At 47.7% G+C, this 17283-nt stretch overlaps 1 protein-coding gene across 2 annotated transcripts in view; it reads left to right on the forward strand.

Annotated features, from left to right (window-relative positions):
- The first annotated feature begins 2145 nt into the window (after positions 1–2145).
- hsdl2 (hydroxysteroid dehydrogenase like 2) overlaps positions 2146–17283 on the forward strand; it is an 18430-nt gene continuing 3292 nt past the window's right edge. Inside the window, exons 1-8 of one of the 2 annotated variants that reach the window (XM_055861202.1) lie at positions 2146–2350; positions 3480–3643; positions 3860–3958; positions 4779–4893; positions 9538–9641; positions 9967–10065; positions 10338–10532; positions 15598–15807. In XM_055861202.1, coding sequence (XP_055717177.1) covers positions 2334–2350; positions 3480–3643; positions 3860–3958; positions 4779–4893; positions 9538–9641; positions 9967–10065; positions 10338–10532; positions 15598–15807 — 1003 coding nt within the window. In that variant the 5' untranslated portion in view covers positions 2146–2333. The remainder of the gene's footprint in view (positions 2351–3479; positions 3644–3859; positions 3959–4778; positions 4894–9537; positions 9642–9966; positions 10066–10337; positions 10533–15597; positions 15808–17283) is intronic. The other variant, XM_055861211.1, reaches the window with a different exon arrangement.

The following is a 17283-nucleotide window of genomic DNA, read 5'->3' on the forward strand; positions in this document are numbered from 1 at the left end:
TCTGCAGCAATGTTCCAACATCTAGTGGAAAGCCTTCCCAGAAGAGTGGAGGCTGTTATAGCAGCAATGTTCCAACATCTAGTGGAAAGCCTTCCCAGAAGAGTGGAGGCTGTTATAGCAGCAATGTTCCAACATCTAGTGGAAAGCCTTCCCAGAAGAGTGGAGGCTGTTATAGCAGCAATGTTCCATCATCTAGTGGAAAGCCTTCCCAGAAGAGTGGAGGCTGTTATAGCAGCAAAGGGGGGGGGGGGGGGGGGGACCAACTCCATATTATGATTTTGGAATGAGATGTTCGACGAGCAGGTGCCACATACTTTTGGTCATGTAGTGTAGATTCTCCATTCAATTTGTTTAGCTTTTTGGATACCAAAATTGTGCTGGATGATTTAGCATAGCGATAGCTTGCAAATGCTAACTAACGTTACCTATGCTAACTAACGTTACCTATGCTAAATCGTTCAGCAGAATACCAAAAACTAGCTAGCTAACTGGCCCATAAGGAAAATAAGTACATGACTATATATGGTCTTATAAAATGCCTTCGGAAAGTATTCAGACCCCTTGACTTCTTCCACATTTTGTTAGATCACAGCCCTGTTTAAAAATGGATTAAATCGTTTTTTCCCCTCATCAATCTACACACAATACCCAATAATGACAAAGCAAAAACAGGTTTTTAGACATGTTTGCTCATTTATTTAAAATAATTAACTGAAATATGATATTTGCATAAGTATTCAGACCCTTTACTCAGTACTTTGTTGAAGCACCGTTGGCAGTGATTACAGCCTCAAGTCTTCTTGAGTATGAAGCTACAAGCTTGGCACACCTGTATTTGGGGAGTTTCTCCCATTCTTCTCTGCAGACCCTCTCCTGCGTTGTCCTGTTGGAAGGTGACCCTTCGCCCCAGTCTGAGGTCCTGAGCACTCTGGAGCAGGTTTTCATCAAGGATCTCTCTGTACATTGCTCCATTCATTTCCCCCTTGATCCGGACTATTATCCCAGTCCCTGCCACTGAAAAACATCCCCACAGCATGATGCTGCCACCACCATGCTGCACCGTAGGGATGGTGCCAGGTTTCCTCCAGACATGATGCTGCCACCACCATGCTTCACCGTAGGGATGGTGCCAGGTTTCCTCCAGACGTGACGCTTGGCATTCAGGCCAAAGAGTTCAATCTTGGTTTCATCAGACCAGAGAATCTTGTTTATCATGGTCTAAGAGTCTTTAGGTGCCTTTTGGCAAACTCCAAGCAGGCTGTCATGTGCCTTTTACTGAGGAGTGGGTTCCGTCTGGCCACTCTACCATAAAGGTCTGATTGGTGGAGCGCTGCAGAGATGGTTGTCCTTCTGGAAGGTTCTCCCATCTTCACAGAGGAACTCTGTCAGAGTAACCATCGGGGTCTTGGTCACCTCCCTGACCAAGGCCCTTTTCCCCTGATTGCTCAGTTTGGCCGGGCGGCCAGCTCTAGGAAGAGTCTTGGTGATTTCAAACTTCTTCCATTTAAGAATGATGTGTTCTTGGGGACATTTAATGCTGCATAAATGTTTTGGTAAAAATGTCTAAAAACCTGTTTTCACTTTGTCATTATGGGGTATTGTGTGTAGATTGCTCATTTTAAAAATGTATTTAATCAAATCAAATCAAATTTATTTATATAGCCCTTCCTACATCAGCTGATATCTCAAAGTGCTGTGCAGAAACCCAGCCTAAAACCCCAAACAGCAAGCAATGCAGGTGTAGAAGCACGGTGGCTAGGAATAACTACCTAGAAAGGCCAAAACCTAGGAAGAAACCAAGAGAGGAACCAGGCTATGAGGGGTGACCAGTCCTCTTCTGGCTGTGCCGGGTGGAGATTATAACAGAACATGGCCAAGATGTTCAAATGTTCATAAATGACCAGCATGGTCAAATAATTTAATACATTTTACAATAAGGCTGTAACTTAACAAATTGAAAAAGTCAAGGGGTCTGAGTATTTTCCGAAGGCACTGTAGGTGTCGGGTTGATTGGTGGTGCGTTATTATAATTTCTCCCTTTTTATTTTTGTATCACAAATGTACGGTGATTGAACATACACTATCGCACAGTAGGTGGCAGCATGCACAAACAAAATGTGCGAACGCCGCCAAGCTACCAAAGAAGAAGATAACATCTCTAACTGGGGTAAAGGCCACTTCGGCTGCTCTCATCCGTTGGACACCAGCAATTTGACACATTGTTTCCGGATAGTTTTAGCGAAGTTGGGAACCGGACTTGCTCCTGAACTGAATCGTCCGTTCACATTCTCTGCGATAAAAACATATCTGCAAGAGAAATCAGACGTTTCAGAATGTTGCAAAACACAGGGTAAGTAACGTCAGCTAGCTAGCTAGCCTGCTAACGTTAGCCTCTTGGCTACATAACATGACTATAGTTGTCTAGTTTTCTCCTTCAAGCTGTTCGTAGGTGGTTGATTTACTTGTATGTAACCAATTAGCTACGCTGTAAGAGAAACATATGACGAGCATTGCGAAATACTTTTTGTCCAGAACTTTGCACAAGCCGTGTTAATGTTAGTAGCCATGGTTAGCTTGTAAGCAAGTCATCTGGTTACACAGCCAGTCACGATAAAGAACGTGAGTTGTCAGTGAACTTTGCCGTTCATCTTTCACACGCATACTCTTATCCTGTACATATCACCGTTACAACGTGTACCTACTAGTTATGTAACTATATATTTCAAACAGCTAGACTTAGATTGTTTTTGACTGGTTGTAAACTTAGCAGCTATCATGTAGGTGAATGCCTAGGTAAATAAAATAAAAATGTCACAAAGACCTGATGAGATTCAGGCTAAAGGTCACTGGAGTGTAACAGCCAACCAATGAGTGACCTCTATCTCACAACACGATCGCAACATCGCGAGACTTCTAGGTACGCGTAGTTTGGGATTTGAGAAGTCTATGAAATAATTGAAAAATTCTTCCTTAGTCGTTCATTTTCTCGCAATCTAAAGGCACAACCTAGATTCGTGGCAATGCCTCAAGTAGTTGAACATGTTATTACTCCAACCTCGTGAAAGTGACACACTGACACGGTTTCATTTGACAACTACTTTTCTGTCATTGTCAAGACCCTTTTTTAAATGATTTTGTGATATATATATTAAATTTATTTTTGTTCATGTTTGGCAAACATTCTGGCACTCAAGTCAACTTGAATGAATTCATTGTGTTAAATTCAGGTATATGGTCTACCCTGGTAGACTCTTGGTAGAGTTCCACATATTGCTTTCACTAATTGAGGAGACGAGGATTGGAATTATCTCTTGATTGGATGATGCCACCTCCCTGAAGGTGTTCTGTATGGATTTTTTGCTCCATCTTCTAATTCCTTACACTTTTTACCTAATATACAGTGTAGTGGCAGCAACAGTCCTCCTGAATCTAGCCTATCCTGCAGAACAACCTATTCCTTTGTTGTGTGTGAATTACAGAAAGCTAGCGGGGAAAACCCTGTTCATTACAGGGGCAAGTCGTGGGATTGGGAAAGCCATCGCACTCAAAGCTGCTAAGGATGGTGCCAATGTTGTCATAGCTGCTAAAACGGCACAGGCCCACCCCAAACTACCTGGAACCATCTACAGCGCTGCAGAAGAAAGTGAGTACAGCTTGACTTTACCGTAGCTTTTTTTTTCTGGCTTTAGGCTTAAACCACCAAATTAATCACACTTTTGACTGTCCTTGACATGTAACTTTCTGTCTTTTCACCATTTAGTCCCCCCCCCCCCCCAGTTTACTAGACATTCTTGAGCTTCATGACTTCTGAATTATTTGATAATAAGTACGTGTTGCTTATCCCTGTGCGTGTTGCTAGTCGAGGCATTGGGAGGCAAAGCGTTGCCTTGTATCGTAGACGTCAGAGATGAGAAGCAGATTGGAGAGGCAGTGGAACAGGCCGTGCAGAGGTTTGGAGGTGAGCAGCATCACATTACACCCCGAATGAAGGGAAAAGCACAGAATAACCAAGATAATTAGACCGTGTTTTAATAGCGGGTTAACACAGAACTAAAGTATTGCTCTCGAGTAGCGCAGCGGTCTAAGGCACTGCATCACAGTGCTAGAGGGCGTCACTACAGAGCCTGGTTCGATCCTGGGCTGTATCACAACCGGCCGTGATCGGGAGTCCCATAGGGCAGCGCACTATTGGCCCAGCGTCGTCCCGGTTACGGTTTGGCCGGCGTAGGCCTGTCATTGTAAAATAAGGATTTGTTCTTATCTGGCTTACTTAGTTAAATATAAGGTTACATTTATAAAATATTGCGTAATTGGTGGGCTGCTCCATTAAGTTCTGGGTCCATACGGGTTAGAAGGGATTCAGAGATGCTAGAACCAGGAGCTCTCCACCTTCTCTCTTTGCAAATTACGGGCCGAATGCCCCCCTCCCCTTCCAAAATTCAAAAGATGCTAACACCTGCGAAATCATGATTTGTCCAAATAAAAAATAAAAAAGTGACGAAAAACTCAAACACCGGAACTACTGCTGCTTGCTAGCTACCACATTCTGTTGTTTCCTGACAGATTCTACTTTACGTTGATCTGTCCACAAAATTAAACTGTGCTTATCTTTTCCATTTATTTTTTGTGTGGATTTAGGCGTATAGCTGGATCGAAACAAACAATGTCATTGGACATCATTTCGTCTTGAAATTAGTCTACTTTTGCGATGTGAAAACATCTGACAGACTTTCTATTTATAGGTGAAGTGTCCCTTTTTAACATATGTCTGTGTCCAGGTATTGATATCCTGGTGAACAATGCCAGTGCCATTAGTCTGACGGGAACCCTGGAGACACCCATGAAGAAAGTGGACCTTATGTTGGGCGTCAACCTCAGAGGGACCTATCTGACGTGAGTGAATGAATACATACTCAACAGGATGACTTCTGGAGGTCTACAAAAAACATTTTTCTGAGGTCTTGGCTGATTTCTTTTGATTTTCCCATGATTTCAAGTGAAGAGGCACTGAGTTTGAAGGTAGGCCTTGAAATACATCCACAGTTGCACCTCCATTTGAATCAAATTATGTCAACTAGCCTATCAGAAGCTTCTAAAGCCATGACATCATTTTCTGGAATTTTCCAAGCTGTTTAAAGGCACAGTCAACTTAGTGTTTGTAAACTTCTGACCCACTGGAATTGTGATACAGTGAATTATAAGTGAAATAATCTGTCTGTAAACAATTGTTGGAAAAATGACTTGTGTCATGCACAAAGTAGATATCCTAACCGACTTGCCAAAACTATAGTCTGTTAACAAGAAATTTGTGGAGTGGTTGAAAAACAAGTTTTAATGACTCCAACCTAAGTGTATATAAACTTCCGACTTCAACTGTAGGTCATGCCTACCAGAGAAAAGTTTGGTTTCTAATTTTAGTTTGTCAGTTGGTCACATCTGTCAGTCAAGTCTACACCAATACAAAGGTCTCATGGGGGGGGGGGAGTCAGAAAGGGAAATAAACTTTCCATAAACCCTTCAAAACATTAGAAATGACTTCAAAACAAATGATAATGCACAATAACATCACAATCTCAAAATAATATCTTTACGTTCACCTGTAAATGTCCTGTACCTCGGGCATAAAACTATTGTCCCGCCCGGTAAATGATTGAGTGAAACCAACTGACCTCAGTCATAAATTAATGTGTAAAACCGGTTTCATTCATACGATCAGATTGTAATAAGCTCCCATTCCAAACACAATAAACCTTATCAGTAATGTCAGTAGATCTTCACCTACAACTAAACACATAAACCAACATGGTGTAAATCACAATAAAAAAACAAATGAAATACCGTCTGGGGAAAAAGGTTGTCGTCAGTGGGGACAGTCAGACAATCCAATCTACCAACAGATCTCCAGAGGAGAAAGGCCACAGCGGAGAACAACGAAGATAAGTAGTCCCAACAATTGAAATGAGTAGATCCATTTTAACTCTTGCAACACAACTATAAAACTTTTAAATACAAAACAAGAGAGTAAAGGAGCTTTGGAACTGAGGGTTGAAACTTCCTCATTCGCACCACTGTCACCCCAAACTTTTGCGCATCTGATGCTGGCTATTTTTAATAGGGAATTAAAGGGGAAGCACCCCATCGGGAGGAGAAGCACTGAGACGGTTTAGACAAATTCAGGGCCGTCACACACACACACACCCCTTCACCTGGAAAAAGCCGACCAATGGCACGGAAGGTACATATTGGTCTGGGAAACTGAGAAAAGTCTCTTCACTTTCCTCCTCAATGATATTCGTGAGTTTGCGGTGTTCACTCTCATTAGCTGAGAGGTAACGGGCCTTAAAGTGTGAGACGTCTGGGAATCCGAGAAACTTCTCCATCACTTTCCTCTAAAAAATATATTCATGACCTTACGCCGTCCAATCTCCTCGGCTAAGGGGAAACGAGCCTTAAGGCGTGAGACATGGACAACGCGCATATCTTCACCTGTGTCCTCTTTCACCACTCGGTAGTTCAGAGGGCCCATCACTCGGTAGGTCAGAGGGCCCATCACTCGGTAGGTCAGAGGGCCCATCACTCGGTAGGTCAGAGGGCCCATCACTCGGTAGGTCAGAGGGCCCATCACTCGGTAGGTCAGAGGGCCCATCACTCGGTAGGTCAGAGGGCCCATCACTCGGTAGGTCAGAGGGCCCATCACTCGGTAGGTCAGAGGGCCCATCACTCGGTAGGTCAGAGGGCCCATCACTCGGTAGGTCAGAGGGCCCATCACTCGGTAGTTCAGAGGGCCCATCACTCGGTAGTTCAGAGGGCCCATCACCTCCACAATCCAATATGGTCCTTGCCACTTAGGAGCGAGCTTGGCTAAGAATTATTTTTCAGGTTTTAAGTACGGATTGGAGTGTAGCGACACCTGATCACTGACCTGGAAGTGGTAATGGCCCCCCGGAGGGGATGGCTGCCATTTTGTGTTGCTAACCGATTCTGTCTTTTGTTGTTGCATTGTTTACATTTTTTGTTGTACATAATGTTTCTGCCACCGTCTCTTGTGACCGGAAAGAGCTTCTGAACATCAGAACAGTGATTACTCATCTCGGACTGGACAAAACTTTCTTTAAATATATATATATATTTTTTAACGAAACGCAGGCTAAAGATTTACGGCTCCTCCCGGACCAGGCCCAAATCCCCACCATTCGCTTGAGGATGAGAAACCGATACGGGGGCCTAGATCCAGGTGCTTGGTGAGAATTTGTATGTTAGTGGATAATCCGCCTTTACCATCTGTCCTGCTGGAGAATAAACTGGAAAAGCACCGTTCGAGACTATCCTACCAACGGGACATTTAAAAAAAACAAAAACGGTATTATCTTATGTTTCACAGTCTTGGCAGAACGAGGATGTGGATAATCTACAGTTGGCTGGGTTTTCAGTGCATCGGCAAGACCGAACAGCAACCTCTGGTAAGATGAGGGGTGGTGGTTTGTGTCTCCTTGTCAACAACCGCTGGTGCGCGATCTCTACTATTAAGGAATGCTCAAGGTTTTACTTGTCCGAGGTAGAATACCACATGATAAACTGTAGATTATGCTATTTACCGAGAGTTTATCTATTTTTCGTAGTTGTCTATTTACCACCACAAACCGATCCAGGGACTACAAAGGGAAGCACAGCCGCAAGCTGCCCAGTGACATCAGCATACCAGCTGAGCTAAATCACTTATATGCTCGCTTCGAGGCAAACAACACTGAGGCATGCATGAGAGTATCAGCTGTTCCGGACGACTGTGTGATCACGCTCTCCGTAGCCGACGTGAATGTTGACCTGTTTAAACAGGTCAACTATCACAAGGCTGATGGGCCAGACGAATTACCAGGACATGTACTCCGGGCATGTGCTGACCAACTGGCAAGTGTCTTCACTGACATTGTCAACCTCTCCCTGTCCGAGTCTGTAATACCAACATGTTTCAAGCAGACCACCATACTCCCTGTGCCCAAGAACCGTCAGGTAACCTGCCTAAATGACTACAGACCCGTAGCACTCACGTCCGTAGCCATGAAGTGCTTTGAAAGGCTGGTCATGACTCACAACATCACCATTATCCCAGAAACCCTTAACCCACTCAATTGCATACTGCCCTAACAGATCCACAGATGACGCAATCTCTATTGAAATGCACACTGTCCTTTCGCACCTAGACAAAAGGAACACCTACCTGAGAATGCTATTCATGGACTACAGCTCAGCATTCAACAACATAGTGCCCTCAAAGCTCATCACTAAGCTAAGGACCCTCGGACTAAACACCTCCCTCTGTAACTGGATCCTGGACTTCCTGACGAGCCGCCCCCAGGTGGTGAGGGTAGGTAACAACACATCTGCCACGCTGATCCTCAACACTGGAGCCCCTCAGGGGTAGGTGCGCAGTCCCCTCCTGTACTCCCTGTTCACCCACGACTGCATGGCCAGGCACGACTCCAACACCAAGTTTGCAGACGACACAACAGTGATCAACTGATCACCGACAACGACGAGACAGCTTACAGGGAGGAGGTCAGAGCTGGCCGTGTGGTGCAAGGACAACAACCTCTCCCTCAACGTGATCAAGACAAAGGAGCTGATTGTGGACTACAGGAAAAGGAGGACCGAGCACGCCTCCATTCTCATCGACGGGGCTGTAGTAGAACAGGTTGAGAGCTTCAAGTTCCTTGGTGTCCACATCAACAACAAACTAGAATGGTCCAAACACACCAAGACAGTAGTGAAGAGGGCACGACAAAACCTATTCCCCCTCAGGAGACTGAAAATATTTTGCATGGATCCTCAAAAGGTTCTACAGCTGCAACATCGAGAGCATCCTGACCGGTTGCATCACTGCCTGGTACGGTAACTGCTCGGCCTCCGACCGCAAGGGGCTACAGAGGGTAGTGCGTCTGGCCCAGTACATCACAAAGTCCCAGCTTCCTTCCATCTAGGACCTCTATACCAGGTGGTGTCAGAGGATGGTCCTAAAAATGGTCAGGTTCCAGCCACCCTGTCATAGACAATTTTATTCCACGGCAATCTACACACAATACCCCATAATGACATCACAATACCCCATAATGACATCACAATACCCCATAATGACATCACAATACCCCATAATGACATCACAATACCCCATAATGACATCACAATACCCCATAATGACAAAGCATGAACAGGTTTTTAGAAATTTTGGCTGATGTGTATATTTAAAAAAGTGAAATTACATTTGCATAAGTATTCAGACCCTTTACTCAGTACTTCGGGAGGGTTTCATTCAACGAAGAAACCTTAATGAAAAATGTATTTCTGAATTGTTTTGCCAGGTCTAAGCTGTCGTTTTGCCAGGTCTAAGCTGTCGTTTTGCCAGGTCTAAGCTGTCGTTTTGCCAGGTCTAAGCTGTCGCTTTGCCAGGTCTAAGCTGTCGCTTTGCCAGGTCTAAGCTGTCGCTTTGCCAGGTCAAAGCTGTCGTTTCCCCCCCAAGGTCTAAGCTGTCGTTTCCCCCCCCAGGTCTAAGCTGTGCATCCCACATCTATTGAAGAGTAAAAACCCTCACATCCTGAACCTCAGCCCACCGCTTAACCTAAACCCCATCTGGTTCAAAAACCACACCGGTAAGGAGGGCTTCATCCACTGGCGGAGTCTCAATTATCAGTCCTTTCTACCCAAAGTGTGCACTTCCCTTCACTCATTTAAAAAGGGAAATGGCTTGTAATAAGAAATATGATGGGAAACTCCCTCTAGCCCCTGCCTCCACCAATCCAAAGCTTTTAGATTTTGTGGGTGGTAGTGAACAAGTTGAGGAGAAAGGAGAGATTGTTGGGACGCAAACCCTCTCTGTTTGCTATGCACTGAGGAAGATTTGAAAACAAGATCTTTTGACTTGTGTTTTTAACCTGTTCTTCCTTTATTTTTTGTTGTTGATGGTTTCCCTTTTAGCATACACAATGGCCAAGTACGGTATGTCCATGTGTGTTCTGGGCATGGCTGAAGAGTTCAGAGGGTCCATCTCTGTCAATGCCTTATGGCCTAAGACCGGTACGTGTTGAAAGATATATATATATATATATATATATATATATATATATATATATATAACTTACACGGTTTAACCCGTTCTAATGACCCAGAGTAGACGTGAGAAGACTTGTTTGTCCGTTAGATGTCACTTTGTTGTCATCCGGAATCCTATCAGTGCTTTCTAAATAACTTCCAATGTGCCAATACATAAAGTATTTTGAAGTAATTAAAATAAAACTCTTTAATATATATTTTTAAAATGTCTTCCTGAATGTTGTTATTTCCTCCAGCAATCCAGACTGCTGCTATGGAGATGTTAGGCGGTGCTGAGGTGGGTAAGCAGTGTCGTAACGTTGACATCATGTCAGACGCAGCCTACGCCATCCTCGGTAAGCCGCCCAGCTACACCGGGAACTTTGTCATCGACGAGGAAATTCTGAAGACCGAGGGAATTAAAGACTTTGACATTTACGCTGTCGCTCCAGGTATGTGCACGGTGATGTGAGGTTTATCACAGGATGCTACGTCACAGGTATAAAACAGCCTGTTACAGTAATCCTACCGCTTGGATCTCTAGTGTCAAATTTAATAACCCCCCCGAGAGTCTTTAGTAACTCCCCCCCCCCCCCCCCCCTAGAGTCTTTAGTAACCCCCCCCCCCCTAGAGTCTTTAGTAACCCCCCCCCCCCTAGAGTCTTTAGTAACCGCCCCTAGAGTCTTTAGTAACCGCCCCTAGAGTCTTTAGTAACCGCCCCTAGAGTCTTTAGTAACCGCCCCTAGAGTCTTTAGTAACCGCCCCTAGAGTCTTTAGTAACCGCCCCTAGAGTCTTTAGTAACCCCCCCTAGAGTCTTTAGTAACCCCCCCTAGAGTCTTTAGTAACCCCCCCAAAGAGTCTTTAGTAACCCCCCCAAAGAGTCTTTAGTAACCGCCCCAAAGAGTCTTTAGTAACCGCCCCAAAGAGTCTTTAGTAACCGCCCCAAAGAGTCTTTAGTAACCGCCCCAAAGAGTCTTTAGTAACCGCCCCAAAGAGTCTTTAGTAACCGCCCCAAAGAGTCTTTAGTAACCGCCCCAGAGAGTCTTTAGTAACCGCCCCAGAGAGTCTTTAGTAACCGCCCCAGAGAGTCTTTAGTAACCGCCCCAGAGAGTCTTTAGTAACCGCCCCAGAGAGTCTTTAGTAACCGCCCCAGAGAGTCTTTAGTAACCGCCCCAGAGAGTCTTTAGTAACCGCCCCAGAGAGTCTTTAGTAACCGCCCCAGAGAGTCTTTAGTAACCGCCCCAGAGAGTCTTTAGTAACCGCCCCAGAGAGTCTTTAGTAACCGCCCCCAGAGAGTCTTTAGTAACCGCCCCAAGAGAGTCTTTAGTAACCGCCCCCAGAGAGTCTTTAGTAACCGCCCCCAGAGAGTCTTTAGTAACCGCCCCCAGAGAGTCTTTAGTAACCGCCCCCAGAGAGTCTTTAGTAACCGCCCCCAGAGAGTCTTTAGTAACCGCCCCCAGAGAGTCTTTAGTAACCGCCCCCAGAGAGTCTTTAGTAACCGCCCCCAGAGAGTCTTTAGTAACCGCCCCCAGAGAGTCTTTAGTAACCGCCCCCAGAGAGTCTTTAGTAACCGCCCCCAGAGAGTCTTTAGTAACCGCCCCCAGAGAGTCTTTAGTAACCGCCCCCAGAGAGTCTTTAGTAACCGCCCCCAGAGAGTCTTTAGTAACCGCCCCCAGAGAGTCTTTAGTAACCGCCCCCAGAGAGTCTTTAGTAACCGCCCCCAGAGAGTCTTTAGTAACCGCCCCCAGAGAGTCTTTAGTAACCGCCCCCAGAGAGTCTTTAGTAACCGCCCCCAGAGAGTCTTTAGTAACCGCCCCCAGAGAGTCTTTAGTAACCGCCCCCAGAGAGTCTTTAGTAACCGCCCCCAGAGAGTCTTTAGTAACCGCCCCCAGAGAGTCTTTAGTAACCGCCCCCAGAGAGTCTTTAGTAACCGCCCCCAGAGAGTCTTTAGTAACCGCCCCCAGAGAGTCTTTAGTAACCGCCCCCAGAGAGTCTTTAGTAACCGCCCCCAGAGAGTCTTTAGTAACCGCCCCCAGAGAGTCTTTAGTAACCGCCCCCAGAGAGTCTTTAGTAACCGCCCCCAGAGAGTCTTTAGTAACCGCCCCCAGAGAGTCTTTAGTAACCGCCCCCAGAGAGTCTTTAGTAACCGCCCCCAGAGAGTCTTTAGTAACCGCCGCCCCCAGAGAGTCTTTAGTAACCGCCGCCCCCAGAGAGTCTTTAGTAACCGCCGCCCCCAGAGAGTCTTTAGTAACCGCCGCCCCCAGAGAGTCTTTAGTAACCGCCGCCCCCAGAGAGTCTTTAGTAACCGCCGCCCCCAGAGAGTCTTTAGTAACCGCCGCCCCCTGAGAGTCTTTAGTAACCGCCGCCCCCTGAGAGTCTTTAGTAACCGCCGCCCCCTGAGAGTCTTTAGTAACCGCCGCCCCCTGAGAGTCTTTAGTAACCGCCGCCCCCTGAGAGTCTTTAGTAACCGCCGCCCCCTGAGAGTCTTTAGTAACCGCCGCCCCCTGAGAGTCTTTAGTAACCGCCGCCCCCTGAGAGTCTTTAGTAACCGCCGCCCCCTGAGAGTCTTTAGTAACCGCCGCCCCCTGAGAGTCTTTAGTAACCGCCGCCCCCTGAGAGTCTTTAGTAACCGCCGCCCCCTGAGAGTCTTTAGTAACCGCCGCCCCCTGAGAGTCTTTAGTAACCGCCGCCCCCTGAGAGTCTTTAGTAACCGCCGCCCCCTGAGAGTCTTTAGTAACCGCCGCCCCCTGAGAGTCTTTAGTAACCGCCGCCCCCTGAGAGTCTTTAGTAACCGCCGCCCCCTGAGAGTCTTTAGTAACCGCCGCCCCCTGAGAGTCTTTAGTAACCGCCGCCCCCTGAGAGTCTTTAGTAACCGCCGCCCCCTGAGAGTCTTTAGTAACCGCCGCCCCCTGAGAGTCTTTAGTAACCGCCGCCCCCTGAGAGTCTTTAGTAACCGCCGCCCCCTGAGAGTCTTTAGTAACCGCCGCCCCCTGAGAGTCTTTAGTAACCGCCGCCCCCTGAGAGTCTTTAGTAACCGCCGCCCCCTGAGAGTCTTTAGTAACCGCCGCCCCCTGAGAGTCTTTAGTAACCGCCGCCCCCTGAGAGTCTTTAGTAACCGCCGCCCCCTGAGAGTCTTTAGTAACCGCCGCCCCCTGAGAGTCTTTAGTAACCGCCGCCCCCTGAGAGTCTTTAGTAACCGCCGCCCCCTGAGAGTCTTTAGTAACCGCCGCCCCCTGAGAGTCTTTAGTAACCGCCGCCCCCTGAGAGTCTTTAGTAACCGCCGCCCCCCTGAGAGTCTTTAGTAACCGCCGCCCCCTGAGAGTCTTTAGTAACCGCCGCCCCCTGAGAGTCTTTAGTAACCGCCGCCCCCTGAGAGTCTTTAGTAACCGCCCGCCCCCTGAGAGTCTTTAGTAACCGCCGCCCCCTGAGAGTCTTTAGTAACCGCCCGCCCCCTGAGAGTCTTTAGTAACCGCCCGCCCCCTGAGAGTCTTTAGTAACCGCCCGCCCCCTGAGAGTCTTTAGTAACCGCCCGCCCCCTGAGAGTCTTTAGTAACCGCCCGCCCCCTGAGAGTCTTTAGTAACCGCCCGCCCCCTGAGAGTCTTTAGTAACCGCCCGCCCCCTGAGAGTCTTTAGTAACCGCCCGCCCCCTGAGAGTCTTTAGTAACCGCCCGCCCCCTGAGAGTCTTTAGTAACCGCCCGCCCCCTGAGAGTCTTTAGTAACCGCCCGCCCCCTGAGAGTCTTTAGTAACCGCCCGCCCCCTGAGAGTCTTTAGTAACCGCCCGCCCCCTGAGAGTCTTTAGTAACCGCCCGCCCCCTGAGAGTCTTTAGTAACCGCCCGCCCCCTGAGAGTCTTTAGTAACCGCCCGCCCCCTGAGAGTCTTTAGTAACCGCCCGCCCCCTGAGAGTCTTTAGTAACCGCCCGCCCCCTGAGAGTCTTTAGTAACCGCCCGCCCCCTGAGAGTCTTTAGTAACCGCCCGCCCCCTGAGAGTCTTTAGTAACCGCCCGCCCCCTGAGAGTCTTTAGTAACCGCCCGCCCCCTGAGAGTCTTTAGTAACCGCCCGCCCCCTGAGAGTCTTTAGTAACCGCCCGCCCCCTGAGAGTCTTTAGTAACCGCCCGCCCCCTGAGAGTCTTTAGTAACCGCCCGCCCCCTGAGAGTCTTTAGTAACCGCCCGCCCCCTGAGAGTCTTTAGTAACCGCCCGCCCCCTGAGAGTCTTTAGTAACCGCCCGCCCCCTGAGAGTCTTTAGTAACCGCCCGCCCCCTGAGAGTCTTTAGTAACCGCCCGCCCCCTGAGAGTCTTTAGTAACCGCCCGCCCCCTGAGAGTCTTTAGTAACCGCCCGCCCCCTGAGAGTCTTTAGTAACCGCCCGCCCCCTGAGAGTCTTTAGTAACCGCCCGCCCCCTGAGAGTCTTTAGTAACCGCCCGCCCCCTGAGAGTCTTTAGTAACCGCCCCGCCCCCTGAGAGTCTTTAGTAACCGCCCGCCCCCTGAGAGTCTTTAGTAACCGCCCGCCCCCTGAGAGTCTTTAGTAACCGCCCGCCCCCTGAGAGTCTTTAGTAACCGCCCCCCCCCCCTGAGAGTCTTTAGTAACCGCCCCCCCCCCCTGAGAGTCTTTAGTAACCCCCCCCCCCCCTGAGAGTCTCTTGATGCGCTGGTGCGTCAGTAGAAGTAGAAAAATCCCCGTCTAGATCCGTCAGTTTAAAGATAAGAACTGTTTTATTATTGGATGGATCTGCTGTGGAAGGTGGCCGAGCTACAGCAGTGGTTGTTAGACCATTTAGACGTTGGCTTATAAACTAATATGACCCCCACACTACGACCCCCACACGTGTCACAGGCCTCGTCTGACGGTAACCGGGTACCGGTTTAAAGAAACCGAATGGAAGTATAGAGGTGGTTTTGTGCCCCCCCCAAACAAGGTGTAAAATATGTTTAAAAACAATTAAATACAATTGTTTCCTGAGTTCTTATATCTCCTATATAGGACAGACAGTTCCAAACCTTTATTCCGAATCTATTTTTTTTGGACTATTTTTTGTTGTTGTTGCTATTTATGAATGTTATTCAATGTGTTTCTATGGGATTTGGTACTAAAGGCCATTCAATATGATCAAATATGTATTTTGTTTAATATCTAGAGGTTCTATAATTTAATCAAATGGCTAATCTATAGTATGACCTTCTTAAAATAATTAAACATGTCAGCTTATAACATCTTCGCCTCTAGAGAATGTTTAACATGGTGTCCACAGAGCATAGGTGTGGTTGTCAATCAAGCAAAATAATTTATATAAAGCCTTTTTTACATCAGCAGTTGTCACATTTATACCCAGACTAAAACCCCAAGAGAGCAGGCAATGATACAGAAGCACAGTGACTAGGAAAAACGACATACTTAAAGGCAGGAACCTAGGAGGAAACCTAAAGAGGAACCAGGCTCCGAGGGGTGGCCAAGCCGTCTTCTGGCTGTACCGCGTGGTTATGCTAATAGTGTGTCTCTCTGCGTGACCACAGGTAATGCACTGCTCCCAGACTTCTTCCTGGATGAGGCTGAGGCTCTGGTGCAGAACATGGGGGATCAGGTTGTCATCCCAGGGGTCAAGGGTGACTCGCGCAGCGCTGCTACCGGTGGGCCCATAGGGGAAACATTCAATATCATCAAGGGAGTCCTCAACCCTGACATTGTCAAATCCACTGGAGGAGTCTACAAATTCAACCTGTCTGGTAAGAAAGTTATTTTCAGCGTTGTATGAATGTTTGTCACCGTTATTCACTTGCCAGTTTTTATTAGGGACACAACTAGTACCGGTTCAAAGCCCTCTTTGCATCCAGAACAGTCTGTGACCTACTGGTCGTGTGTCTGGACTGACATCTGACCTACTGGTCGTGTGTCTGGGCTGACATGTGACCTACTGGTCGTGTGTCTGGACTGACATGTGACCTACTGGTCGTGTGTCTGGACTGACATCTGACCTACTGGTCGTGTGTCTGGACTGACATGTGACCTACTGGTCGTGTATCTGGACTGACATGTGACCTACTGGTCGTGTATCTGGACTGACATGTGACCTACTGGTCGTGTGTCTGGACTGACATGTGACCTACTGCTCGTGTGTCTGGACTGACATGTGTCCTACTGGTCGTGTGTCTGGGCTGACATGTGACCTACTGGTCGTGTGTCTGGGCTGACATGTGACCTACTGGTCGTGTGTCTGGGCTGACATGTGACCTACTGATCGTGTGTCTGGGCTGACATGTGACCTACTGCTCGTGTGTCTGGGCTGACATGTGTCCTACTGGTCGTGTGTCTGGGCTGACATGTGACCTACTGCTCGTGTGTCTGGGCTGACATGTGTCCTACTGGTCGTGTGTCTGGGCTGACGGGTGACCTACTGTATATAGCCTCACTATTGTTATTTTACTGCTGCTCTTTAATTAATTGTTACTTTTATTTCTTATTCTTATCAGTATTTCTTTTATTTTTTTTAACAGTGTTGTTGGTTAGGGGCTCGTAAGTCAGCGTTTCACTGTCGAGGTCTATACCTGTTGTATAATCGGCGCATGTGACTAATACAATTTGATTTGAATAAAAACTGTTATGGATAAAACGACCACATGAACTAGTTGAAACATTCAACAGCAGAATTGTTTATTTTTTTACATATTTGAATCCAAAGATGGAAGTGGGCTTCAGGGTTACACTCCCCCTACTCCCGTGTTTCATCACTCACCCTACTTCCGTGTTTCATCACTCACCCTACTTCCGTGTTTCATCACTCACCCTACTCCCGTGTTTCATCGCTCGCCCTACTCCCGTGTTTCATCACTCGCCCTACTCCCGTGTTTCATCGCTCGCCCTACTCCCGTGTTTCATCGCTCGCCCTACTCCCGTGTTTCATCGCTCGCCCTACTCCCGTGTTTCATCGCTCGCCCTACTCCCGTGTTTCATCGCTCGCCCTACTCCCGTGTTTCATCGCTCGCCCTACTCCCGTGTTTCATCGCTCGCCCTACTCCCGTGTTTCATCGCTCGCCCTACTCCCGTGTTTCATCGCTCGCCCTACTCCCGTGTTTCATCGCTCGCCCTACTCCCGTGTTTCATCGCTCGCCCTACTCCCGTGTTTCATCGCTCGCCCTACTCCCGTGTTTCATCGCTCGCCCTACTCCCGTGTTTCATCGCTCGCCCTACTCCCGTGTTTCATC

This window comes from Salvelinus fontinalis, chromosome 2 (assembly GCF_029448725.1).
Source record: "Salvelinus fontinalis isolate EN_2023a chromosome 2, ASM2944872v1, whole genome shotgun sequence".
In the NCBI taxonomy this organism is placed as follows: Eukaryota; Metazoa; Chordata; class Actinopteri; order Salmoniformes; family Salmonidae; genus Salvelinus; species Salvelinus fontinalis.